General features: G+C 38.6%; 2 protein-coding genes across 8 annotated transcripts; both read right to left on the minus strand.

The window, feature by feature from the left end:
- Positions 1–94: 94 nt before the first annotated feature.
- On the minus strand, positions 95–8,339 carry glyr1 (glyoxylate reductase 1 homolog (Arabidopsis)). 7 transcript variants are annotated; one of them, XM_056752578.1, is made up of 16 exons: positions 8,223–8,339; positions 7,725–7,761; positions 7,327–7,406; positions 7,098–7,236; positions 6,703–6,813; positions 6,296–6,379; positions 5,919–5,972; positions 3,493–3,543; positions 3,311–3,384; positions 2,976–3,075; positions 2,761–2,871; positions 2,580–2,681; positions 2,327–2,489; positions 2,060–2,239; positions 1,783–1,907; positions 95–1,635 (listed from the first exon to the last, which is right to left on the minus strand). In XM_056752578.1, the coding sequence occupies exons 1-16, from the start codon at positions 8,258–8,260 to the stop codon at positions 1,561–1,563; spliced, it is 1,524 nt and encodes a 507-aa protein (XP_056608556.1). In that variant the 5' UTR covers positions 8,261–8,339; the 3' UTR covers positions 95–1,560. The 7 variants fall into 7 exon arrangements, with proteins under 7 accessions (XP_056608556.1, XP_056608554.1, XP_056608555.1 ...); XM_056752576.1 differs by having other exon boundaries at positions 2,060–2,242; XM_056752577.1 differs by having other exon boundaries at positions 2,761–2,874.
- Positions 8,340–10,871: 2,532 nt separating this feature from the next.
- On the minus strand, positions 10,872–24,605 carry ppl (periplakin). The gene is made up of 22 exons (XM_056751758.1): positions 24,359–24,605; positions 21,329–21,428; positions 21,018–21,172; positions 20,767–20,887; positions 20,550–20,669; positions 20,422–20,460; positions 20,109–20,270; positions 18,961–19,068; positions 18,562–18,657; positions 18,353–18,475; positions 18,060–18,206; positions 17,596–17,747; positions 17,399–17,502; positions 16,928–17,085; positions 16,002–16,180; positions 15,772–15,910; positions 15,304–15,497; positions 14,773–14,923; positions 14,601–14,684; positions 14,399–14,515; positions 14,192–14,284; positions 10,872–14,089 (listed from the first exon to the last, which is right to left on the minus strand). The coding sequence occupies exons 1-22, from the start codon at positions 24,406–24,408 to the stop codon at positions 11,420–11,422; spliced, it is 5,262 nt and encodes a 1,753-aa protein (XP_056607736.1). The 5' UTR covers positions 24,409–24,605; the 3' UTR covers positions 10,872–11,419.
- Positions 24,606–27,396: the final 2,791 nt, after the last annotated feature.

Here is a 27,396-nt window from a genome sequence, read left to right on the forward strand (position 1 = left end):
ACACGCATCTATTATTTTATATGCGTTGTTTGTTTCTGAATTCCTACATCGGAGTTTAAAGCGCTACCTAAAATAAAAGACCCAGCACAATGAGTTGGACTTTCGGATTGTTTATTTAGAGGGTACAGCTGACCGCACAAACAAAAGAAAATGAAATTTCACATTTACATGAAATTATAAATAACTCCAATTATAACACCAATTCCTTCCTTGCACAACTAGAATCAAGTTGTCAATATGTCATTACCGACTGTTTAAGCCACAAAATCAATAAACCATTTACAGTAAATAAACCCATTAGCTAAGACAACAGAACAACCTACAATATTAAGATACCAGATGATTAATAAATTCAGTAGAGTCAAACTGAAAGCATGTATTCAAATAACCTAACCCTTCAAAGGGATATATACAATGTCTTAATCTTACAGAGTCCTTAATAACCAACATTTTATTACCCACCATCAAGCACTTCAATTTTTTGGCAGAACAAGAGTTTGTAGAAATCACCCTGTATTTTGTCCAAATTATATGCCACTGAATACATGGTCAGATGCTGAACATTAAAACAAATGCATGAATCCATTATAATTTAGGGATAAAATGTTGCATTTTTAATATTCATTTAACTTCAAACTTTGTTTCTTCAAGTTAAACGGGTAGTTAAACTGAAATGTCTGCAACAGTCAATTACACTTTCAAACTAATCCCACAAAAGAAAATCAAATTAAGGCAACAGATCATCCTGTCAGCTGTGCAAAGAACAAATTTGCACTTATAATGGCCAATTTAAAAGTTTTAAAAAGTTTCAAATGAACAAAGTAAAATAAAATGATTCCAAAAGCTTGTTTTTCCGCATCCAAGTTGAGAGATCTTCATATTATAACACAAACTCCACTGCATAATTGAGAGTTACGGTTCAATACTTGGGGAAAACTATTGCATGCTTTTCAGCATGGATACTTCATTCTGAATAATATATCGTCTCAGGATCTTCTGTGGGATTTTAACAAGACCAACTTAAAAAAATACTTTAAGGGTGCTAAAAAAAACCAGTGACTTTCAAAAATGAGAGCAAACAAGAGAATACAACTACGGCCAAAATGCGCCTGAAAGGATGGCGATAAAATAAATAAATACATCTCTCATATATGGGTATTAAGGCAATGCAGTGGCTTTTCTTCTTCGTGCTCTTCAAGCTTCTTTACAAATTTCTGAACATGGGGAACTAAACTGAGGGAATTTAAGATATGAACGATAAATTAAACCCTAGACTTTTCAAACAAGACTGCATTGTACGCAGTAGCCTCGGTCAGATTAAACTGCACGTTCTATAATAAAATAATCAATGCGTGGAGAGGAATCGCCTCCCGTTAGGCATACGTGCAGAGATATAATAGTCAGTGCAATGCTCAGATTAGGCTGCTAAAGAGATCCCATTACACATGGGAAAACATCACTGGTGCCCAACAAAATTCATCAGCAAGAGAGGAGGAAAGTGAGGAGGAGAGAAACAAAGAGAGAGGTGAGGTTTATGGTCCAGGACGTAGAGCACATCTTTTAGTGAATGTAAGCTCTGTAGACTGCAGACATGTCATTGTCTGACTGGTCCAATGCTTTTGCCCTCTTGTAAACCTGTAGAATTACACAGTGTGCCATTACTCAAATGTAGGCAAGAGACATGATGTGTATAAACAGAGCACATCCAGTTCGATTCCTAAGAATCTCTTTAAAGTTACATTTACGTAAACAAAACTCTTAAAAGCATTAACGTTATCTTACCTCATTTGCAGCTGCTGCCATTGGTGTCGGATGATTAACTGAATCTCCCATTGAAATGGCTAATCTCAAATCTTTCTGAATATGTTTCAGGTAGTAATCAGGTTTGAAGTTGCCCTGCAAGATATCTGAGAAGTAACAAAGCAAATGTCACCAAAAAAATGCAGAGATACTACTATTATTTAAAAATACAAGCACACAGTTCAACAGACTTCACATATACACACATCTGCATGACACCAAACGGTTGACAAAAGCGTAAAAATTAAAGTCAACCTACTCTGGCATTTCTGGTCGACAAAAGTGCTTGCCATTTGTCCTTGGCAAAGAATATCCAAAAACGTCTGCTGTGACTGTCCTGTGGCCTGCGCTAAGGTCAGTCCCTCTGCAATGGTTGCCATGAAACTGCCTTGAACCATGTTAAGGATCAGCATCATTCTTGCGGCATTTCCTGCTTCCCCTGCTTCACATACAGGATGAAGTTAACACCGTGTCACCTTATCAACTTTAAACACACATCTACATGCCGTGACAGAGTTGGCGATACCTATAAAGAAAGATGTCTTCCCCATTGCTTGGAAGCAGCTACTACAGTCTTCATATACGCTGCGTTCTCCTGCAGCAACAATGACCAGCATACCGTCATTGGAAAGCTGCTGGCTGCCTGAAACTGGAGCTTCCAGGAACCTGCCACCCCTGGATGTGATGACCTACAGATTCAAATGATCCTTAGTTATAGACTTCCTGTCACGTTGAAGATCTGACTGGGCGAGGATTTCAAGTAAAAACAGACAGGTTACCTGTGCGAGCTCGATGATGGTTTCTGGATCAACAGTGGACATCTCCACGTAACATTTGCCTGGTCGGATTCCCTGTAGCACTCCACTAGGACCTAAAACCAGCTGAATAGAAATCACATTTGTGAATGCATTAAACGAAAGCAAAAACTTCATTATAGACATTTAAAAAACATCAACCTACATCTCTGGCAGCTTTTGGGTCTGAGACACAGGAAAATGTAATATCGCACATGGACACAACCTCAGCAGGTGTTCGTCCTAACCTGGCACCCTCTTGGATGAACAAATCACACTGCAGGATAATAAAAGAACAAAGAGCAATATAGTTATCTGTACAAGCAACCAAAACATCTACACATTCCTAGTATGACTATATTGAAACTCTTCTGAACATACTTTTTCTGCTGTGCGATTCCAAACGGTCACAACATGCCCCATCTTCAACAGATTAGAAACCACACCACTTCCCATCAGGCCCAGTCCAAGGAACCCTATCCTGTTAAAACAAATACACAACACTGTCAGCATTAAGCGATTGAAAATGATCAACACAAAACAAATATAGAAAGTGCAGTGTATAAAATGCACATATTCTGTATTTTTCTTCTGCAATCTGACCAAAATCTACATCTTTATTACTGATTTTGAATACATTTGTGATCTTCAATGTGGTCTCAGATGTTTCATGCTTTTATCTTCCCACTAAGAATGTGATTCATCTTTCACTTTACCTTTTGTCTGTAGGTGTGATGCTGCCGTTGATGGCTGTGCTGTCTGCTGCCTGAATAGATGTTGATCCTGTGTCCTTCGCAGGGAAAAGAGAACCATTACAATCACTTATATGTAATAGCAGCTGGTTTAGTAGTCTAATAATGAATAAAGCAGAAGCTATGATTTCTCAGGCAGCATTTACCTCCTCGACAATCTTTAAGCGTTTGGTGATAGGCTCCATTGATGAAGCCGGCTGTAAGGAAAGAGATGATTCTTGTCAATTCAATTCAACAGAACAATCTTGGATAATAAAAGCATATAAAGTATTGCACTCGAGGGTGCTAGGTGCATGTTGGGGTAAGAACACCAAGAGCCAGCAGGGAAAACCAGGTGGAAACCTTTTGGCCCAACAGTCCCAAATGATCTTAAATTCATATTAGTCATTGCTCTGCTCGTTTATAATCTCCTATACTGTCTGTCAGGTCACAAGACCCAAACTTTCGTATCTGTTACATGAGCATCAGGAACAATGCCAGTGTTAGGAACTGACAAAGTTATCATGCCCAACCACACGCTCGGTTTCAGTTGAACTGAAACTTAAACTCTGTGTGACAATGGGTGACAGCGTTCATGAACACTTTTACGTACTTTTGAGAAAAGCATCAAGCAGTTCAGAACGTGAAGGCTTCTTTTCTGAGATACAATATTAAGATGAATTTGTTTTGGACTGTGGTGCCTGAAAGCAAAAGGGCAGGAGGAAAAGCAAGAGGGAAGTGTTCCTCTGAGGAAGAAGGGCCAGCAAGAAAGGACATACGCTAGCCTACTCAGTTGGCTGAAAACAGCTTTTCCGATTCAATTTTTTTACCCCCTCAAAACAAATCAATTATTTAGATGTGCTGTTTTGTATCAAATGGTGCAACTGACAGGGTCCAAAATTATCTTGGAAAGTGTGTGATTGTAATAAATACACAATCTATAACTAATTCGGACAGGTCATGTATTCGGTATAATTTCAATAAGAACATTTGTCCTTACAACAATGGAACACATTTTTTTCCATCCCATATTTCTAGCAAACAGCATACATCATTGTGTTATGTGCAGCATCCTAAGAAGGGCCTTGAAGGAAAGTCTTGTCACAAAGAACAGGAAACATTCTTCCTAACATTGGTTTTGGTGGTTTAATACAAGCAATAGGCTACACCACGTGTTTCCATGAAGCTATCAAGTCGAAAAGATAAGTTCCTCGTAGTGATGGCCGGGAGCGAATCGTTCTTTTCAGCCGGTTCTTTTCAGTGAACCGGTCGATCCGGTTCACCAAATCGGACTGAACCGTTCTAAACGGTTCGTGTCTGACAGTCCCTCTTGCTCGAAATAAACCATTTTATTATTCTGTTATTCATTTCAGTCACAGTACTGAAATGAAGATGGAACTAACGAAGCTGCACGAGCAGCTGATACCCAGCTGTATAGACTGAACCGAGAGACGTTTCTTTCTGACACGTTTGATTGAAAACAGATGATACTGCGCATGCGTGTAATTTCTAAAGCGAATAAAAAGCTGTTAGCAAGATATTTCCACAACAATTATAGGTGTGATGCTATAAAACACATTGGAAATATGTTTAGGACGTTATTACTGCATTATCAGTCTATTAACAACCGATCTGCACCGTCGTTTACGTTCGTGTCACTGCTAGAGCGGTTCTCATTCTCAAGTCAAGAACCGGTTGTAACAGGTTTCGATTCATCAGTACACCTAACCGAGAGCCGTTTCCTTGCCCTCACTGTGCCTGTATTTGCCTGCTTTAGTTGCAAAACTGTAAGCAACGTGCAAGATCATGATTTGTTAACTGACAGAAGTTATACATTTTGTGCTGACTGTTGCGCCAGGGCGAGTGACGTCATTTCGTTAGGGCGAAAAAGAATCATTGAACAGGTCTGTTGAACCGGTGCATTGAAACGAACTGTCTGAAAGACCGGTTCGCAGAAAAGAGCCGGACTTCCCATCACTAGATACCAGGTCATTAGAAAAGTTGCAAAAAATGTTTTTCTTTGTGTCATGGCACTAAAGCAGCAGTCACATAGTGGTAATTCTGGACCCTGAGTACAAACAAATGCCCTTTAATCATAACCAAACAAAAACGAAAATATTGATTGATAAGTTATACGCGGTGTTCCAAAACGTCACAACTCTGTTATAGGGACAGTTTACCCGACCAAAAAAAGTGTGCCATGAATTACTCAATCTCTAGTTGTTCCAAATCTGTTTAAATTTATTTGTTTCGTTGTACACAGAGAAAAAGATGACAATGTGGTCAAATTACATCCAGGACTGTTTGCTGTCATACATTCTTCAAATATATTTTGTGTTGAACAGAACAAAGTAATTTATATAGACTTGGAACAATTCGAAGGTAAATGAGTACGAGTAAATGATGTCAGAATTTTTATTTTTGGGTGAAGTATCCCAACTTTTATGCTGCAGATCCTGCCTACCAGCATCACCCAAAGCTGTTTGTGAAGGGAAGATTATTAGAGCAGCAGCCATTGTGTGCAATGTGCAAGAGACGGGTGAGGTTGCACTAGTCTAAAATCATTCAGCATCCCAGCAAAATGTCTCCTTACCTTCTCAGTCTGGCTAAGCAGAAAGTGATGGAAATGTGGGTCATCCTTTACTGGCTATAATGGGAAGAAAGTTAAATTGGAAGCTATTCTCCAAAGAGACTCGCTGACCTGATTTTTAAACAGATTCTATTTAACCTGCCTCTATTTACAGCAAGCTTTATAGTAATCGCTTAACATTTGACAATGTGATGTTACCAAAACATTACTGAAAATAACCATCTGTTTGTGCAAGTGCTATGACAAGAAAAACTGTGGACTGCACCCAGGTCTAAAATCAAACTGCTAGAGCCTCGCCATCATTTAGAGCTAAAAAGGCATATTATGTGCAGAACACATAAAAATGCAGGAATGGCAAAAACAAACTGAATGAGACCTACACTGCTCTCCCATTTGAATCCTGATACTGTTCCAGCGACCCGCCGTTGTACAGTGGATGGCTCTGGGTCAGAATCAGTCTGTTCCTTAAGGGAAAGAGAGACACATTCACCAGGTGTACAGAATGTCCTTTTCTTATTCAAAATATTACCTGCCCTAACTTAGTTGTATCTCTACCCAGTCAAAATACAGCCAGGGAGGTACAAAAGATGACATAGTCTCAATGAACAGGTGGGTCTCCGAGACTAAACCATACAATTGTAACCTGATTCCACAGCAGGTGTGACAGCAAATGGCCTCGACAAAGTACTTTGATGAACCTGAGAAAAAAGCTTTACAATTTGGTCGGGTTATGACCTAACCCTCTCCTTCAACAGTGCCGTTTAAAGGCAAGACATTTTCTTCCAACCTTGTCAGATGAGCCACCCTTGAAGGCGTCTTCGTCATCCTCTTGGATAATCTTCATTGGTTTAGCCGTTTTACGCCCTTTCTCAGATTTGCTTTTATCATCAGAGTGTGTCTGTAAAACAGTGTGAGGGAGGTTTAAAATAACTTACAATTACATGCATCTACATTTACATCAGTACATACACATTTATCTATCGCTCAGACCCTGTTTACATCACTTTCCGGTGACGCAATTACAAACAGACAGCACTATTATGGGTTTGAAAATAGTGCAAGTGAAAATACAATGCATGTGACATGAAGACTAATTTTAATGCCAGATGAAAACACGGTCTTAAACCACGAAAAGAGCTGATCATAAACATGCAGCTCATTTGAAATAATAAATCGACAAACCTGATCTTTCCCCTTGGCTTTCTTCAGGTACTCTTCAACTGCATCAACAGCCTGCTGGAAGCGCTTGCCTTTGTTTATCTTGATCATCTCCTCTTTGTGGGGGTGGTAAGGCTTCAGCTGTTCTACTTTTATCCAGGCACTAAAAGGACAAATCATATCAAAAGTCATGATCTGCTTCATTAAGCTTCAAGCGACTTCAAATGAAAGCCGGCATCATCTTTGTACTCACTGATCTTCGGTTCCAAAAAACTTGACGAAAAAGCATTTTTTGCCTCTTGGCTTCTTCAGGTCTTTCGGTGGACTGACGACCTGACAACACAGGAATGGTAACAGAGTCAACGCATGCTTCAAACCAGCAAGCACAAAAGAACACATCATTAACCACAACAGTTTGATGATAAGAGGCTGTGTCTCAAAATGGAAAGCTATCTACACAGAAAGCATTTGTGTGCAGTCAAAGCTAAACGTTTAGTGATTTAAAGCCATCAGAAATGCTTTTTAGGCATCGGTAGAAGTTGAGAAACAACCTCGGCCTCTGTGTGCATGAACAGCTACAGGCAACAAAAAAGCACAAAGCTGACTTCAGCAAAACAACACAACTTAACCATTTACATGATCACAGCTTACCTTTCCTGGCCAAGGAGGATAGCGTCCAAGCTTGCCCCTGAAATACATATTAAGAGGATAAAACTGTGGCTCGATTGAGGGGTTTAAAGAAGAATGCTCTGGTGCTTCGTAATAGGCTAGCTAACGTTACTGTAAAGCTAACCAGTTCTTACCAATACAAAACATCTCTGAAACTCGTATTTAATACAAAAGTCGTAAAATCACACATTTAAACGCAAGATTAAACAGCCTTCAGGCCTTAACTACACCAACAGCACAGAACTACTCTATAAACATTGAAAGTAACTGTTAAACGTTAGCTCACAGGCTAAGCTCTCTGAAGCCTGCTGCTCAATGTTTGTCTTGTCGAAACTCAAACTGGGCCGAAAGCTCGGTTTACTAAATAAACATTCAAACCGAGCCACAGCAAAATGGCGGTTCATGCTTTTCTTTAGACGCGGAAAAGTATTTTATTGAGACGTTAAATGAAAATGTAAAACGTTAAATTTGTTATCTCACCAAACCAAATCCCCGATCCTCAGATGTACGGTCGCCATCTTAAACTGTTAGTGACTAGAACGTCGCACTGAATGTAGGGAAGAAGCGAACACACCCACACACACCCCCATCTACTACGCAAACCAGCTGCGTCACACGTTTGCACGTAATTAATGAACGTGCCAATTATGTTAAAGAAGGGTTCTTTCAGTTTTATTTCACTGCAGGAATAAGTTTGACTATTAATGTGTGGAAATTTCGGAACTTGGATTGCAATGGTAACCTTTATTCAATAAATTCTCTTTTGGTTGTATTTAGTTACATATTGTGTGTGTGTGTGTGTGTATAATATACAAAAAAAGGTATTTCCCTCTTACGAAACAATAATATGGTACTATACAGGAAAATGTATTAAAATACATTTCCATACATGTGACCCTGGACAACAAAACCAGTTTTATGGGTCACTTTTTCGAAATTAAGATCTTGACATAATCTGAAAGCTGAAAAAATAAGCTTTCTATTGATTTTTGAGTTGTTAGAATAGGACAATATCTATGGAGGACCAGGAGAGTCATGTGTAAAGTAATAAAGCATTTCATTGTTTAATAACTAATTCTTCAATAAAAATATGCATTAATCCATTTATTTCTAATTTCATTTTTTAATGGGCAATAAAAAGCGTGATTGTAAAAATAATTATTAAATTAAATATTAATCCATCAATAAATACTTCAATTTAAAAAGGGACTTTTAAAAATCAACATAAAACACGAAATAAATACACCATTTTAAAGCGCATTAATGAATTCCTTTATAAATAGTGGAATTTCAAAATCTATTTCAAAATGCGATTTAAAAAGAGGAATAAATAATTGGATTTACAAATTAAACTAGAAATAAAAGTTTTAATCCGTCATTTAAAATACTATTTCTTTTAGCATTTGCATTTCCATTTCCCCTCTTCATTTCCTTATCCGATTTGCTATTCGATTTGCCAAATCATTTAGCTTTTCCATTTAGCCTCTCTATTTACCATTTCCGTGACCCTCTGGGGCTTTGCATGCTCAAACGAGGTAAAACAATGCAAATTAGCCGCGGTGAGACAGATGTAACAAGCTCTCTGATTGGCTAGTTCATTTTACGCCATGTTCAGAGGTGTGTCAGATGAGCAATGGACAAGAGAGGATAGTCTGTTGTTCACTACACGTGTAACCCGCGCGTTATCACCGCCTGCTTATTCTCTAACACAGATCATAGAAAATGAAACTTATTGTTAGAACAGGTTAAAACATTCATACTGCACGTGGAAGCAGCAGTGCTGCGCTCATTTTGGCGCCGAGTCTATTTATGATGCGATGCTTACGTGGAGTTAACGTGACATAAATTACGGTGCTTATGGGCAAAATGCTCATAGATTCACGCGAAATGTAACAGTTTTACCATTAAAGCATGTAACTGATGTCAGCTGTGTTTTAATCCGCCAATATCTACTCTTTATGAAACCGCAAACACACACCATGGTGTGTATTATATGCATATAGTAGATGCAGTGCCGGTGTTACAAATTTTCTGTAAACCGTGATATTTTATGACCGCAGTAGGCGCTGTTGTCACTGTCGACAATTCTCTACGCAAAGAGCGTAAATTCGGGCGAGGATGCCCTTTTGCTCTTGCGCAGCTTTTTAATCTTGGGCAATAACGCGCTTTGTTCTCGTGCACGTTACTGTGAGCGGGCTTTTCGGAAAGTCTGTTAAGAGTGCTGACGTGACGTGAGTGACTGAACACGCAGATTGAACTGTACAAATCAGGATCATTTAATTTTCTCTACTGATTGCGTTTGGCATTATTGTGATTGCCATGGTAGTTGTTTTATAGCCAACATGTAGGTGTGTGTGTATATATATATATATATATATATATATATATATATATATATATAAAGTGAATACACACAAATATATATATGTATGTGTGTGAGTGAGTATTACCCTTTACCCAAATAATAGAACAGCAATCATGACAATCTAAACGTTGTCCATTTAAAAAACATGGACATAAATGAGCTTTGTGTTATACATAAATACATAATACATGCATTATAGGCTATAAAATTTACTATTATTGTACTATTGTACTATATTAAACAATGAAATGCTTTATTACTTTACACATGACTCTCCTGGTCCTCCATAAATATCTGGCTAAAATATCACGATATTGAGAAAATTGGCTGTGAAGTTGTTAATCAGAGGCACTGCTGCAGTCCATCCACTCACAAAAATAAAGTTTTTACATATTTAATGTAGGAAATTTACAAAATCTTCATGGAACATGAACTTTACTTAATGTCCTAATGATTTTGTGCATAAAAGAAAAATCGACCATTCTGACCCATACAATGTATTTTTGTCTTTTACTAAAAATGTTTCTTTGCTTCTTAAGGTTTTGTGATCCAGGGTCACATATTGGAACCATGTGCTTATATCGAAAGCACTATTCCTTATGCATTATTCATTATATTGTTATATATTATCCATAAATGATTTATATATTTCAAATATACATCAAATGATTCATATATTGACAAAAAAATTATTTTTCCAAATAATAATAATAAATGTCTATTCTTTTAAGGATCCGTTGAAATAAATTGAAAACTGTCATTAATATTTTCAATGCACATATTTATTGTTCTGTTGTCATTCGTAATCGCAATAAAAATGGGCTTTATAAAAAGATGCAGGAAAACAACACATGGTACTCAGGTTTACCCACATTTAATTTAATCTCAAATAAAAATACAATTAAAATGGATTATTCTGACAAAGTGAAAAGTTCACAAAAATAAACAAATTGCCATTACTTTAGATAGATAGATCTGGAGTTCATTTAATCATTAAGGCGCTTGCTTTATATGCATTTACTAGACTAGATTACAGTAAAATTTAACCAGATTCTCAAAGCATCGCTCGCTTATATATCAATGAAAACACTTTAGGAATAATGATAGAACCATTAACCCAACTTTAGCACCATAACCAAGAGAACACCATCTTGCATTGATATAAAAATGCATTTGAAAATAAATACACATTGCATCTAGAAAGAGAATGCAAATTTGATTTTAACTATAAACTGTTAAAACAAACATCTGTGCAGTTTACTGGAGCATTTTAACAGAATATAAAAATAGAGATGTTTTCTGATTAGTACATTTATTTGCCTTTGCCCGACAGCATGACACCGAACTCCTGGATACTGATCTCTTTGTTATGATATTGCTTCAGCTGGGTGTTTGTGATGTATCCAGCCTTCAGAGCATCATCGATGGCAAACTTCTTGCCTGATTTCCTGTCGTGAAGAACAGAGGACTCGCCATTGGGACCCGTGACTGTGATCTCCTCCCAGTCGCACTCCTGACTCTGCAGGTTGACGAACATTTTCCACTCGATAAGGCCGAGCTTGTAAGCCTCCTCTGGCCTCATTTCCTTGCCAGTGTCTGGGTCAATGATGACGATGGAGCGGCGGAGGTGACTTTCTCTTTGCTCTCGTTTGACCCTCATTGCAGACATACTCTTTTGAAGCTTTTCAATTTCTGCATCTTTCTCTATTCTGATACGCTGAAGTTCGGAGAGTTCTCTTTGCAAGGACTCTAGTCGGATTTCTAGATTTCTGCTGCTCTCCACAGGAGTGCTGGATGTGATTTGTCTGGTTTCCATGGTTGTGATCTCGATTTCGGATTGAAGCCTCCTTAGTTCATTCTGTAGCCGCTGGTTCTCCTGCTGTAACCTGTTGCTTTCATCACGAATGAAGTCGAGATCTTTGGACGATTTTGTATTGGTGAACTCCATTTCAGAAACCCTGGTGTTTACGTTTCTAAGTTCGATCTCCAGCTCAGAGCGCCGCCTTTCCTCTTCATCAAGAGTTCTCTTCAGCTTTTCGATTTCAATCTCTGTATCTGGGTCACGCTCAACCTGAATCTTTTCAGTTCGCACAACTTTTTCACGAACTTCCGTTCTCTCGAGCGTGAGCTGCTGCTGCAGCAAGATGTTGTACTCCTTTTCCAGGAGCATCCGCTTGTGCCTCTCTTCATCAACCTGAAGACGTAGGATAGAGTACTCTTTTTCTTGTTGAGGATCCTGTTGAAGTACAACCTTTTGCTTCACAGTAACTTTCTCTCTGTTTTCCTTGTCCCTGATCTCTAATTCATTAAGACGCACCCTCAACCTCTGAATTTCAAGCTCAGCGTCTCTGCGGGCTCTACGTTCACGCTCCAGTTCTTCGATCTGAAGCTCCAAGTCTGTTTTTTGGCGTTGCAGCCGGAGTAGCTCTTCCTTCAAGGACTCCTTTTGTTTTTGCTCGCTGTTGATTTTTTGAGTAAGGGTGTCGCATTCAGATGACAAAACTGGATCCGCCTCCACCTTCACTACTTCTTGCTGGACGATCGTTTCCCTCACCTGTGATAAGTCCATCTTCTTAATCCTGATTTTTTCCTCATTGGCGGCCCGTTCACTCTCCAGGTCCAAACGTTTCCTCTGTTCCTCGGCCAGTTTTCGCTTGAGACTCTCTATCTCCTCCTTGGTTTTAGGATCTTCTCTGTATTGCAGGATCTCATTTACAATCTCTTTAGTCTGAATCTGAGGCTTGGTGTCTTTCCATCTTTGAATTTCCTCTTTGAGTTGAATGCTCTCCAACTCAAATTTCTCAGTTTGGTGGGTTTTGTCCACAATTTCGTTCCTGAGTTTCTCCAGTTCTCTTTCTGTTTCTGGGTCGGTCTTGTATTTGATGACCTCCTTGATGATTTCTTTGATTTCAATTTGCGGGCCTCTGGTTCTAAGCATTGTCAGTTCGTCCTCGAATGACCTCAACTGAAGCTCTGTATCCCTGGACCTTCTCTGCTGCTCTACAAGTTCAAGTCTAAGATTTGCCACCTCTGCCTCGGCCTTAGGATCGGGACGAACGATCTCACGCACTTTCTCCTGAATGATGACCTTCGACTTCTCTTCCTCCAGACTGATAACCTTGCGCTGAATGTCTGTCTTCTCTCTATATAAGGAGCTGCGCTTTGTTTTCTCATCTTCGTACTGTCTTCTAAGGTTCTCTACCTCTCTCTCCAATGCCATATCTTTCTCAACTTTCAAGACCTCTTTGATGGTGATCTTCTCTTCGGCCATCGCCTTTTCCTTTTCAAGTCGGCGTAGTTTCTCCTGCAGGAATCGAAGCTCATCCTCAAGTTCTTTTCGGCTATCTAGTTCCTTTTGTTTTCTATCAAGCAGCAATCTGTATTCACTCTCAAGTTGAGGGTCATTTTGAACCTTATAAACCTCCTCCTCCCTGATGATCTCCTGCTCTCTGTTTTTCTCCTCTGCAAGTATAGTCACTTGCCTTCTAATCTGAGTGATTTCATTTTCTCTGATTATTTTTTGTCTCTTAGCCTCCTCGAGTTCCTCTCTTAGTCTTCTGAGCTCCTCTTCCTGCACCCTGTCTCTCTCAATGCGGAGCACCTCTTTGACTGTATACTGCTGAGCCCCTTCTTTCATTTCGGTCTCGATCCCACGTAGCTTAACGCGGAAGGTCTCTAGTTCATTCTCCAAGATACGAGTGGTCCTGCTTTCTTCCAAGAGCTTCTGCTGGACCTTGTGATATTCTTCTTCTAGATGAGGATCAGGCACCTTCTTGATGACCTCATTCTTGATAATTGTATCCTGTGGTTTTTGGCCCTCCAGTGAATAAATGTCAGTCTGGATGGATTCGATTTCCCTTTCCAGTTGTTCTCTACGTTGGGTTTCTTCCTGAAGCTGTTTTTTGATTCTCCAGGGCTCTTCTCCTGGTGCTGATGATCTCACAGTCTGGACTTCTTGCCTGAGTACTGAAACCTCTGGTTGCTGAAACGAAATATTAAACAGAGCAAAGCATTACAGACATGATCATATACTAATATAAGTCTATTATTATTAGTATAAACTTCATTTGGTAATACTTTGTACCTGGTTTAGCAGACTTTGAGCAAACTCTAAGTTCTGCAGTCTCTGTTTGTTCACAGCATTCACTTCAGTAAATTTGGCCTCAATAGCAGATTCCTGTTGAAGTAAAAATAATGTTGAACATTATCGAACATTTGATCTTAAATACGAAAAAAAGCTAAAAGGATTAAATTAATTGATTCAGAAAAACAGTTTCTGAACAACAATCACCTCTCTGTTCACTTTCATAGCAGGAGACTCAAGTCTGGTCCTTTTGTATGTCTGAGGCACCAAACCATCGTCAAGATCAAGAACAGCTTTAAATCTTTCAGCTTCATTTTCATATTCCTGAAAGCAGTGACACAAAACAGTCAATTTTTTTCCATACTCAAGATCATAATTCATTTTAATTAATACATTAGTGTTATCATACCTTGACTGATTGCTGATAAAGCTGTGCATTTTTTGAAACACTGTTCAGGTCTGATTCCTTTCTTGCAATGTCAGACAGCAGACTCTGTGCATTTCAAACATAGTTCGGGTAAATGATTAAAATTTAACCCTACAGCAACTATAATGATGGGAATGGGCAGCTCAAAACTTACCCTTTGATTTTTCAGTTTGGTTTCAACTTGTCGGATATCATCCGTTTCGCGTGGCTCATAGTTTGGCATACGAGAAAGCCAGCTGTTGAGGTTTTCATAATCGTTGCTGTAGTTTGAATAGGCCACTTTGGCTCTTTGCAGACTTTGTGATCTGTAAAATCGAAATGTTGAAAATCATTCCATTTGGTCATGTAAGATGCAACCGGTTTATACAAATTGCATTTGTATAAACACTCATGGATGTAAGCATGATCAAATACGGAAGGTATAATAATAAATAAGACTAAATATGTGGGGACAAATTAACAGATTTTTTTAAACACTTCTAAATAATTTACTTTTGATGTATTTTTTTGATGTAATTTTTACTCTATTCAATACGATAGACTATTCTTCATATTTGTAAACTATTTAATCTCACTGCACAGTTGTGGAACAAAGTTTTTAACTCTGTGTTACATCTATACGCATTGTAATCTGATTTGATTGTTAATTTAATTTTAAAGTTATGTAGACACAACTTCAGCTCACCTTGCTTCAGTCTGTCTGTTCAAGTTCTCAAAGCGCTTATTGAGTTTCTGAACATCGGCCTCCTGCCTCTCAATATCAGGGCAGTGCTCTTGAACTTTGGTAGCCATGTTGTTGCAGCTGGACTTGGCTGCTCTCAGGTTCTGCTCGGTCTCTGTGAGGATAGCTCTTTTTGACCTTAACTCAGATGCCATATCCTGTACAAAGAATTAATTTTTTTGCATAAGAGACAATTGCATAAGAAGCCTTCAGAAATATATGGGTAGTTGACGAATAAGTCATACATGTGTCCTATGGTGTAACATAGCAAAATTTAGAAATAAAACTGATCATGTTTTATATGATTAATATTTATATTTATCATATAAAATAGCATTGTTTGTTTGCGGTCACACCATGGACATATTTGCATTTTAGTCTGTCAACTAACCATATCCAGGAGCCAAAAATAAAATAGGTTTAGAATCTTACCGCCAATTCGCTCTGAGTCTTATCCAGTGATTTGAGATCAGATGGGGCGACCTCCTCTCTTGCCAGTTTGTTTTCATAGGTGGACAGTAGATTTTTGCCATTCTGCAAAGAAGTCTCCAGGGTATGGGAATTCTGAAGTCTACAAACAAAAGTTTTGGCATAAAAATTCTCGCTGACAATTAGCATGATTTTATTTTTTGAAACGTATATGAGGGGAAATGTATGCATACTTTTCGTCTGCACAATTCAGCAGCAAATCGACTTTGTTATATTTTTTGTTTGCCTCATCCACCTTGGAATATAGCTGTGGGGCACTTGCACATTTGGGAGTTGATTTGAGGAAAGTCTCTGCCTCCCTTATTTTTGTGGACTTTTCTGGTTCGATCTTACGAACAGCAGTCTTGATGTCCTGCAACAAAAGATTAGGCTTTTATTTAAATATTCATTCTGTAGATTTAGTGCCACAGATACAAACATTAATTTTATTATTTTTTAAAATCAGAACATGAAGTAATGCTTGGTAATTAAACCTCTGATTCACTAAACTAGAATTCACTGCTAGCTAGGACAACATGCTTTTCATGCATTCTGGCTTCTTCACACTGTTAAACACTGTCAAGCTTAACATGGTCAACATGTCAAAAAATGAGTTGAACGTATGACATAGTATTTCTGTGCTCGATAAACTTCATACAGGTTTGGGGAAAGTTTTTTTCGAACAAGGATTTCTGTTTTGTAACAAGGGTTTCTAGTCCCTTATTGGACAATTCTCAACACGCCCACGCGTCATCCAGTGAGCGGAAGAGCATGCCACGTGCGAGCGTGAGAGAAAGTGCATGCCCATCAATGCCGTTTCACTCGGCTAACAGAAGTTTAGGCGAGTTAGTTTGCTCACTGCAATTCGGTGATGAATGTTGTAAAAACAATGCACTGGATTTGGAGATTGTTTGAAACTTATACATGAAGCGGTCAAAGCGCTAAAAGATGCCAGACATGAACAGCATGCAGTTAGTCAAACTAATGTCCATTCCCAATTGTATTTCTTTTTACATGGAAATGTGTCAGAATACAGAAGTAAAACGATCGCAACTTCCGGTTCACGGGGAGTTCAATTAAATAATTCATAATAATTATTGAAAAAAATCAAACTTTGTACCCTCATGTCCTGTAGCCTATCAGCGCTGTCCTGCACAGGGCGTGTCTGCTCCAGTGGGGGGCGCACTTGAGTGTAAATGGACTTCTCTTGCTTATCCAGATCACCAATCACTTTATCCAGTCCTGCCATCAGCTGACGGCACTGCTGCTCTTGTTTATCTACAAATAAGCACATAAAGCAGTTTTATTATGGAGCGCTGCTTTATAATGTAAGAGAGTGGGATTCAGAATCTTTCCAACTTCACAGAATCTGTTTGAGCATTTACTAAATTAAATCAGACTCTCTTACTTTAAGTCATCACACGTTTTATTGATGTCCTACTACAACGCAATATTATTGTAGTGTTATGTGTACATAAGGTTTTATGGTGTCTGTCCTTAAATAGCAAGTAGTTAGATTTATATAAAATATGTTTGTGAAGAATGATAAGCATTTTGAGGTTGTTAAACCAAGCACAAAATCTCTACAAACCTTGACCGCTTGAACTCTCTCTCCTCAGCTCCCCCAGCCGTTTCTGTAATGCATTTTTGGTGCCGGCCACTCTCTGTTTGATGCCTTTGTGCTGGTTTATCAGACTGCGGAAAACACAATATTTTCATATTAAACTGACACGTTTATAAAGATGAAAATCTTGCTGTGGTTGGAAATGACAGCAGATGAGGACCAACCTGTCAGCGCTGGACACGGCTTCAGGGTCAGTGGGTGGGATAATAAAACACACTCCTGGTACGTTCATGGTGCGGCCGGTTGAATCCTTCACGTCCCATTTGGGCCCATTATTCCTGAGCAGGGTGTAGCGCTCTCCTCGCAAAATTGAGCCCTGTGTCGTGCAAATAAAGTAAAGTGAGCTCTGTTGCAACGTGATATTACCGTCCCCCCTCCCCAAAAAACATGAATTCTTTAAATAAATGTGAAATCCGTATAAAGTCCTCTAGGCATGTACGTCTCCAGAGGTTTAAACGAGAGGGATCATTCGCTCGTCTTAAGGATTTAAATACATTAGATAGGGAATCCGAAACCCAGAGTGTAACATTTACTTGTGCTAACTTATGATAATAGCTGATGTTTCTCTGACTGGAATTAGCAGAGCTCTAAGCCGCATGCAAAAAGTAAGAGAGCTGAAAGCCTGTACCTCATCAGACTCGTATTCGCACAGAGCCTCAATAGGGAGAAGTTTCTGCAGTGTCTCTCTGCGGTTCTTCAGAGGGAGAACCTGCAGGCTGCGGTTCTGAAGACCTTTGAGACGCTCGTCGAAATGATCCATGGCCTTCGCCTGGTCCTGCCATTACAAACACAGAGTCTCTTAGATACTAATGACGCCTTTAATTCATTCATCATATAACACAGCATGCACAATGTAATACGAAACATTGAAACTTCAGAATTTGAAAAGGCAATAAGCACAAACTAGAACGATGTATTTACATCCAGCTCTGTGATCAGGCCCTCAATCTGGTACATGTCTTTAAACTCAGGGTTATACTTCTGGTTGATCTCGGTTTCCAGGCGCTTCAGTAAATCATTTGTGTCTCGAACATCCTTGTGGAACTGGAATATAAGATTAGCTTGTGAACAAGACCGCAAGCAAATATGAGACAGTTATGTTTCTGTATTTATATCATGTTACCACTGACTTTGTGATAGTCATCCATGTTCTTGAGGTGATTCTCTTCGCAGATGAGCAAATTGAGATATTCCTTCCAATCTGCATGAACGGCCTCGGTGTGCGCCTATAAAATAACTCGAAAATGTCAAACTATATTTTGCAATGTATAGGATTTGATCAGTGTAGACTTTGTTATTTCTATAAAAAAAAAAAACTTAAACTGCAATGTGAAGTATACATTAAACTTACACTAACATGATGTTGATAAAATATCACCATCTTTTTTAATAAATATGAAGCTAGTTATATAAAACAGTGTATAATACTAAAAATAATTTTCCAGTGCTTTTCATAACTATTTACTTTTCTAGTAACTAACAGTAACTGTGGAGATTCATGTTATAGAGCAAATGGCTTGTGATAGTACCGCAATGACGTTTTTCCCCGGGTGATTTTGCTCGATTAGATGCTCTCCATCTTCATTCAGCTGGGTGACGGTTTTCTCCTTTGACTCCAGACACTTGCTGATGAAGTTCTGTTGACAATAACACAGTGGATATGTAGTTAATGTCATATGTAGTTAATATAGTCCTTAATGTTACATCACTGTAAAATCACTTTACCGATTTCAACTTAAAATTTGAGGGCAGTTTTGAACCAGTTTTTCAATTGAAAGCATGTGAACTTTTATGATATTAAACATTCTTATATCTAGTTATATTTTGTATACCTTCATCATGTTGTTTTAATTTAATTTAATTTCAAATGACTAATTTTATTTAATTGAAAAACTGTAGTTCAAGTTCAAGTTCAAGTTTTTTTTACAGTGATTAATGTTAAAACTTATATATGGTTTTCACTACATGATAATCTTGGACAAAAATGAATCGTTGTTGAAAAATTAAATAAATAAATCTTTTTTATTTTGTGTTTCCTTTTTTGGCCAATGATTTCTACTTAAAATAAGAGTGTGTGGCTTTGTAGGCGAAGGGAAAGTTCACCCAAACATGAAAATTCTTTCATCATTTACCCTCAGATTGTTCCAAACCTGCATACAGTACATTTCTTTGTTCGGCTAAACACAAAGAAAGATATTTGGAGGAATGTCAGTAACCAAACACATCTCATCCCCCATTGACTCCCAGATTTGTTTGGTTAGTGACATTCTTCCAAATATCTTCCTTTGTGTTAAGTAGAACAAAAACTGTATACAGATTTGAAACAACCTGAGGGTGAGTGAATAATGACAGAATTGTTTTATTTTTTGGTAAACTATCCCTTTGAAAGGATCCATTACTATCATTGACTCTTTTGGACTGTCAACCAGATACTGGCGCTGAATAATCAACAGCATGTGTAGTATTAACACAATATATCGATAACCAAGGTTATTGTCAGCACTGGTATATTGTGACACACCAGTTTTTACCACGGAAACAACACACGTACATGGGTTCCCCCATTCAGCAGTTACTCTGTGGTCAAACCTGCTAGCATGCATCAAGTGTTGCCGCATATTCGCAGTATGAATTCTCATTCACAGTATGCAAATCATTACGTATGTCTGAGCCTTGCCTCGTACTGCCTCTTTCGGGCGGGATAGTCCAGGTTGTCATCGCTCCAGTCATATGTGATCCGCTCCTCTGCTTGCTGGTCCATCCAGTAGAGCTCGTTGGTACAGCGCTGCATGTAATCTCTTAGACTGAGCAGGTTCTTCTGACGTTCCGTTGAAGCCGCCTGAGAGGAACAGATAAAGAGAACTTAAATAAATAACCAGCTCTCACACTGAGACGATGATATTACGGAACCCCTTTGATAAAATCCACAGTGTTTTAAACATCAGTGCACCACCATGGTGAAAATCAAAGAGGGAATTGTTCAGACTTACAAGGAGTTTGTTGTACTTTGCCTGCTGCCCGTCACTGCCCTGTTATGCAAGCAAGAGGATGAGTCACAGATGTCAAACATTTTGTATTTTACAGCAATGCATTCAAAAACAATGAGTAACAAATTTACCCTGTCTCCACTGATATACGGAGCCAATGCCTCCACTTCGCTGTGGAAAATGTTGTGCTCCTCCACCTCATTTTCAATGGTTGGTAGGTCCGGTCCGAATCCTTTGTTGTTCAGATTCACCTGCAACCAAACATTTTTGTACGTGAATCATGTACTTTGTGAATCATGCGAGTGATTCATGCTGATTGAGAAGCCAAGAGAATATTTAGTTACATACCTGTTTTTCATCAATCATTTTCCCCCAGTTGACAGTGGGAACTTGCTCCGATCTTGAGACGTTGTAAATGCGATCGTGCTCATCGCGAAGCTTCCTCACACGCACGCGGAGCTGCTTCATACTGTTTCATTGAAGAGAAAAAACATCATTCGAGTTTCATATTCACACTGATTTAGATGTTTTGAATGTTTTTATTAGCAACTGGTGGATATTTCGGATAAACGTGAGCGAAGACAGTCAGAGATACTCACTCTTTCTCGATCATCTCAGCCTGAGGGTGCCTTAAACGTGTGGCTTGGGCAGCATCACTATCTAGACCATTAAGTAGCTCCAGTGAGTTCAGGATCCTTTTGTTGGTGTCCTCCTGATACAGGGGTGGCTTGCCTTCATTAATTTTCTTGATGTCCTAAAAGGATCAATTATCCACAGATTCTCATTAAGGAAAGACGTTAGTTTTACCTACACTCTAAAAAAACCCTGATTTAAAGGTACAGGTACAGAAAGGGTCAGTTATTCTTGCAGTCCGGCATGTATTTGATTTGTAACCCAGATCTGTTCTTACCTTGTTGAGATTCTGTTCTGTCTCAACAATGTTTTTCTCCACCTTGTCTGCATTCTTCTGCAACTTGTCAATCAGGGCGGCCAGATCACCGTCAGTTGGTCTGAGACAAAAAAGGAAAGTGCTTTGTTAGTTTAGAAATCCTGAAGTGCAAGATTTTTGTAGGTATTTTTAAAATACTGGCTTCTGGTGCACAGGTTAATAGGCTGTTATATTCATGTTTGAGAATGTGACATGTCAATGATATGTTTTCCTGTGGCTCAGTGGTTAGAGCATGGTGTTAGCAGTTCCAAGGTCATGGGTTTGATCCCAGATATTGCACATACTTAGAAAAAAGTGTAGTATTGTGTAATGTAAGTCGCTTTGGATATAAGCTTTTGCCAAATGCATAAATGTAAAATTTAAATGAAAATGCTGACTGAGATGCTCTGAATATAATTATAAGACACCGAATATAATGTTTGATTTGGTGATACTGAGATAACAAAGAAACCAAAACACTTTCATTCCAGGTCATCCGTTTCAGGTCTGTTAGAAGAACCTTGATGCTAACAAATATTCTCTCAGCTGAACCTGATGAAATTATCTACATATGTAGCAATGCAGTTCACCATTGCGGTACATCACACTGAACAGAGCGATTAAGAGCATGTCAATCTTAAGGACGTCTTAGTTCACACCCTTAGTTCCAAACCCTTAGTGTAAATGTATTTGTTCTGCTAAACACAAAAGAAATATATTTTGAAGAATGTCATTTAACTGCCATAGTAGGAAAAATAAATACTATAAGAGTCAATGGGGGATGCAATCTGTTTGGTTACTGACATTCTTACAAATATCTTCCTTTGTGTTTAGCAGAACAAATACATTTACACAGGTTTGGAACTAAGGGTGTGTCAATGATGACATTTTTGGGTGAACTATGCATTCAATACAAAGTTGAAAAATGTAGTTTTGCCGGTGTAATCTAATGTGTCACGGTTGATTAAATCCTAATGTCTGACTCAATAAAAACAGGCAGTTTAGATTTTACCACGTGAATCACATTTTCCCTAGATTACAGGAGAAAACAAATTTATAATGTGGAAACAGGAAAGCATTCTTAAAATTTGGGATGAATCTGCTATTTTACAGTGTTGGGCACATATGACTCAACATGAAAAAAATCTGCACAGCCTTCCCATATTTGGCTCAAATTTGACATTTTATTTGACATTCATAATGAAACATGTTCAGAGTAAATATATTGTCATCCTCTTAAAGACAGAACACAACACAGATTTTTTGAGGTTAAAAAACAAAAATAACAACAAAACTCAATGTTATTGTTTTTTACATGTTTACATATTTAGAGTGAGATATGTAAAGGAGTTTAATAACACAGAGAAAATGGTTTTAATGAGGGTGTTTGAAACCTGAACAGGTCTAACAGGTTCCATTCGACCTGCACCACCATACATGTGCTCTTTGTAAAAAGGTTACAAAGACTTTCGTGTCTCATTGCTCTAAATACACCTGTACCGTGAAACACACCATAATGTTCTTAAAGCATAATTATGTAAACAACTATAAAATACGTCGAATCAAAGCAACAATTTAATATAAGAAATGAAATTCACAAATTGTCCCACTAACGTGAAGGGGCCTGGCTTTCACAATACAGACCACGGAATAGTGAATAAAATGTCGCATCCAGCTGTCAAAAGAAAATCATTCAATCTGATTTAATAGTTCTGGGTGTGGTAATGTAATCACTTAATGCTGGCCTCCCTGCTCCGCTCCCTGCCACGGGTGTTTCCTTATCCACCAATAAGTTAAACAAATATAAAAATACATTTGAATACATATACAGTATCGGGAATCAGCTGGGGAGTATGGCCATTTTTAAAGACTAGTGCTCTTCTAAAAATTGGTCCATTTGCAAACACACTGCCCATATATCGCCATCCCTTGTTTCTGTCACAAGCAAAAGTCGACAAACAAGTCAGAAAACTTGACACGTTTGACACTTTGCGACACAATGTGTTTGGTGCAACACCCAAGGATGATCTAAACACAAAACTATGTATTTGGGTGAAGATTTTTTTCTCTACATCTGTGACCAATAAAAAAGAAAGAAGAAAATCTGAGACCATAGAGTACAATCCACCACAGTTTACTATAAACTACTTTGTGCAGCTTACAGAAAGCGTAACGGAGACCTGTAACTGCTGGAAGAAAGCTCAAGGCTACACTCATCTGTCAAACCAGCAGAAACTTAAGCTTGTTTAAACTTGAACTCATCACAGCTATTGCACTTCTCTGACATTTCAACTTTTAACTGCGTATCATTGTTCTGATGCAGCGATTAAGACCGCAATTAAACAAACCAAAAGGTTTTGAAGAATTTAACATAATTATTACACTAATTCTCTTAAATGCATTCTTAGGTTACACTGCACGTTAACACAATGTGAAGGTTTACTCAATTGTCGACTTTCGCCTCTCTTTTTCTCACTAAATGTAACGTGTCCAAACTTAAAAGTCAGGATGAAGGTTCTCCCGGTGTTTATTAGAGATGAGCGCCCTTCAGCACCTCCTCCCATTCACTTTGATCATTCAACACACACACACACTCCCTGAGCAGAAGCCAGCTAAACCCAATAACCACAGGCAATACACAAACATTTTGAATGGGTGTTTTGAACGTGTCCCCAGAAAAGTTGCGTCGCGAGACCACCCTAATGTTAAACATGCAGTGAAAGCTCCAGTCTCGCAATACGGTATCGGAAGAAGCGGAAAGTTATCCAACCTGTTACAGCGCCTTGACTTTGCGCCACACCCTTACTACAACAACCTCGAGCTGCCACTAAACAAATGCGAAATGCATTACAAAAATTAAAGTTTGATTCGAATCAAATGGTAAATACGACGCGTGATAAAAAAAATTCCACTACAAATAATTGCGCAACGTTTTATCCAGACTCTGTATCGATTACACATACGCGCACAATCACAATAATAAAGAGGATTATGTATCCGGTTGGCACCCACCTTTTATCCGTCATGATCACGGTGCTCTTTGGCTTTTTCTTACTGAACATGTTGACAGTTGCGGAGTTTTCCCAACACCCGTCTGTAAAGATGGCACAGTATAAGTTCCACTCTGGAGGATTTCACTCAAGTACCTGCGAAGCGTCTTACAGGACAGGTACAGCTCACATATAACGCCCACAACGACAGATCAACTACCCTCCCACTAACATAAACTCTCGCGCCGTCCGTCAAGAGTAGTCACGCTTTAAAATCAACATCTGTAGTTAAAGCACAAGCTGTGGTCCTCCCCTCTCTGTGAAACATACCTGCAGCCTATCAAAACAGAGGCGTTGTCCCGTTCTCTTCCCTGTGTTGAGTATCATGCGTCTGTCAGAGAAACTGTCAACTTGATATTTGCGATTGTTTTGCCTGCAATTTTTTTTTATTAAATATGTTTATCTATATATACATTACAATAAGTGAAGTAAAGCTAAAGAAAACTGAGATAAACAAAAACTCATAGAAATGTTTCTTTTATGCGAGCTACAGTGTTAGCTATAGTCTGCATGAGGGAGTTTAGACAACCAGTCCAGCCTTTGTTTGGGATTTTGGGATTTAGTTACGTTGACAGTCAGCACGAGCGTTCTTAAAAGACCGGAACAATGTTGTACAGCATTACCTCATGTCCGAAAGCCTACTGTGCCAGCCTGAAAAACAGTTTTAAGATATCTCTGTTGCATCTCAAGTTCAAAACAGGGGTTCCTGCACACACAGCTTCGAAGCGTCATGGATCCTTCTTCTTAGAGGGGAAGTCATGGGAACCGGGCATTGTTGGATAACTAGAAACAATGAGTCATCAGGGGGTGTGTGCATGTGTGCATTATTTTGTGTTCTAGTGGCTGTTTCTGAATGGAAGCAGATGGAAACAGCAGTACTGGTTTGGTTATCCCTCCCCTTCTATTCCATTTATATCGCTCGCCTTAGGCCCCACACTGTATAAATAATAAAGCCTTTTTTAAGTCAACAGATGTCAAATTAGCATTGCAAGAGCAGTCATATACACACAACCGTGTATATATATTACATCATTACATCATAACCTTAAATGTCCCAGAATGATGTTATCGTTTTTTTAGTGCTGTGGTGTTCCAAATCTGTGTGATGTTGTTTCTTCTATGGAACTCAAAAGGAGACTGAGCGTCCCTGTTCATTTGAAATGTATGTCAAAAAAGGCCAGTATCCACCCTGTCTATAAATAGAATCAAATATTTAGTTTACCATGACATTAAATCATATCGGCACAGAATTTGTCTCTTTAAAGATGAAGGAAAAATTAAAACAGGTTAGGTCAGAAAGAGACTCCAGTGTCAATTAGCACACTGTCCACAGGTGTCCACTAGCTTTAGACCCGAAAAGCAGTGATCATCTGCACTAACCGCAAACCAAATGCAAATAAAAAATAGGCAAATATTCTAAAATTCGCGTAAATCTCACCATGAACCCTACAACCTCATAGTTTGCAAAAATGCCAAAAATTAATGAAATGTGCATGCACTAATGTGCTTTGGAGTACAGTACATATTGAAATGTTAGTAAAAAGAAAACAGCTACACGTTCAGTGTGACAATGTTAAAAACAATTACAGCAATTTATAATGAATAAATAAGGCGGATGTTTTAAAGCAGCGTAATCAACTTACTCAAACTGTATATTTTATCAGCATGTGCGTGTGTCAAACATTCATTTTGCTTACCCAATGCTATACACCAAGTGAGCTACAAGAACTTCGAGTCATAATTTTCTTATAGTACTGTCCTTCTATGGAGAAAATGGATATAGCTGCACAGGAATACTGTATGATATTTTTCCACTTCTCCAAGCCCAATGATAAGACACAACTATAAAAGGCAGGAGTGATTTACATAGGAACACAGTCCATTCCAAAGGCTTAAACATTAACTTAAATCAAAACCTCCCTTCTAGGTGGGATCATTTCGAGAACTTGATAAGTCTGAATGGGTTTCCCTTATAATTAACATTGGCATCATTTAATATCTCACTGATGACCTCAAGAGTTTCTTTTAAACAAATATGCCTGGATCGCATCCCCCTTCAACCGGTATTGCCACATTCTATCTGGCCGACCTGATCCAAAGGGCAAGACAAAAAATGACTTTTTGTCATCATACATTCAAATGAAAAGGAAATTGCATACATGGCTGATAATGAATACTACTACAGTACGTGTCAGAGATATATTCAGTTTGGGTTTTTTACCAGAAAGTGACGGATGAGTAACAGGTGAAAGGAGGAATTCCCTTACACACCCATAGCAGAGGTGAGGTATGGAGGTAATGATCAAAAGTCTTGACTGATGTTTGCGTTGTTGTGTAACAGTTTAGCGGCGGGACCTGTGCAGCCAGATCTGAAGTGCTGACACTACACGGTGTAAGTTGGTTTCTACACATTCTTTGGCCAGGAGAGGCCTACTTTGCATAGGGTGTGTTGAGTTCCAAAGCTGCAATGCTCTTGTGAGCAATCAGCCATGGTCCAATGGACTCTTTAGTGCTGTGGATACGAATGAAAGTTCATTCTCTAAAGGTTAGATTCTTGTCCGTAGTACGAGTTTGGTGTGAACCATGAGGTGTGTTCTGCATTACACTGAGAATGTCTTTTAGTGCAAGGTGCATTATCCAAACATGGGTGGAAAGACTAGGGTAGTTGGAGGCTATCTAGGAAAACTGACAGTTGCCCATACCAATTTCAAGAATGAAGCATTTATGACATACCGAGGATGACTCTAAAGTCTCCAATAATAAACTAGAGTAGAGAAATTAAATATAAATTCTCACATATAAATTTACATATGAAAAGTAAACATCCGGATGTAATCAAAATACAAATGATATCTATGGAAATCATTTTATTCTGATTTCCGTTGAAAGAGGAGTGTCTGTTTTCTGGGTGTGAAGACTTAAAGCTCAATGACAGGAGTGTCAGCACCTGCTTTGTTGTATACACAAGAGCATTTTCTTACCACTGAAGGTGTGTCGCAC

The sequence above is a fragment of the Triplophysa dalaica genome, chromosome 7 (assembly GCF_015846415.1).
Source record: "Triplophysa dalaica isolate WHDGS20190420 chromosome 7, ASM1584641v1, whole genome shotgun sequence".
In the NCBI taxonomy this organism is placed as follows: domain Eukaryota; kingdom Metazoa; phylum Chordata; class Actinopteri; order Cypriniformes; family Nemacheilidae; genus Triplophysa; species Triplophysa dalaica.

Coding starts and splice junctions, on each gene's coding strand:
- glyr1 (XM_056752575.1), bottom strand. CDS start 8,260: ATGGCGACCGTACATCTGAGGATCGGGGATTTGGTTTG. Junction 7,237..7,326: donor TTTTTTGGAACCGAAGATCA/GTGAGTACAAAG, acceptor TTGTCCTTTTAG/TGCCTGGATAAAAGTAGAAC. Junction 2,875..2,975: donor GGAATCGCACAGCAGAAAAA/GTATGTTCAGAA, acceptor TTTATTATCCTG/CAGTGTGATTTGTTCATCCA.
- ppl (XM_056751758.1), bottom strand. CDS start 24,408: ATGTTCAGTAAGAAAAAGCCAAAGAGCACCGTGATCATGACGGATAAA. Junction 15,911..16,001: donor CTGAATTGTGCAGACGAAAA/GTATGCATACAT, acceptor TTTTGTTTGTAG/ACTTCAGAATTCCCATACCC. Junction 14,285..14,398: donor CTATGAAAGTGAACAGAGAG/GTGATTGTTGTT, acceptor TTACTTCAACAG/GAATCTGCTATTGAGGCCAA.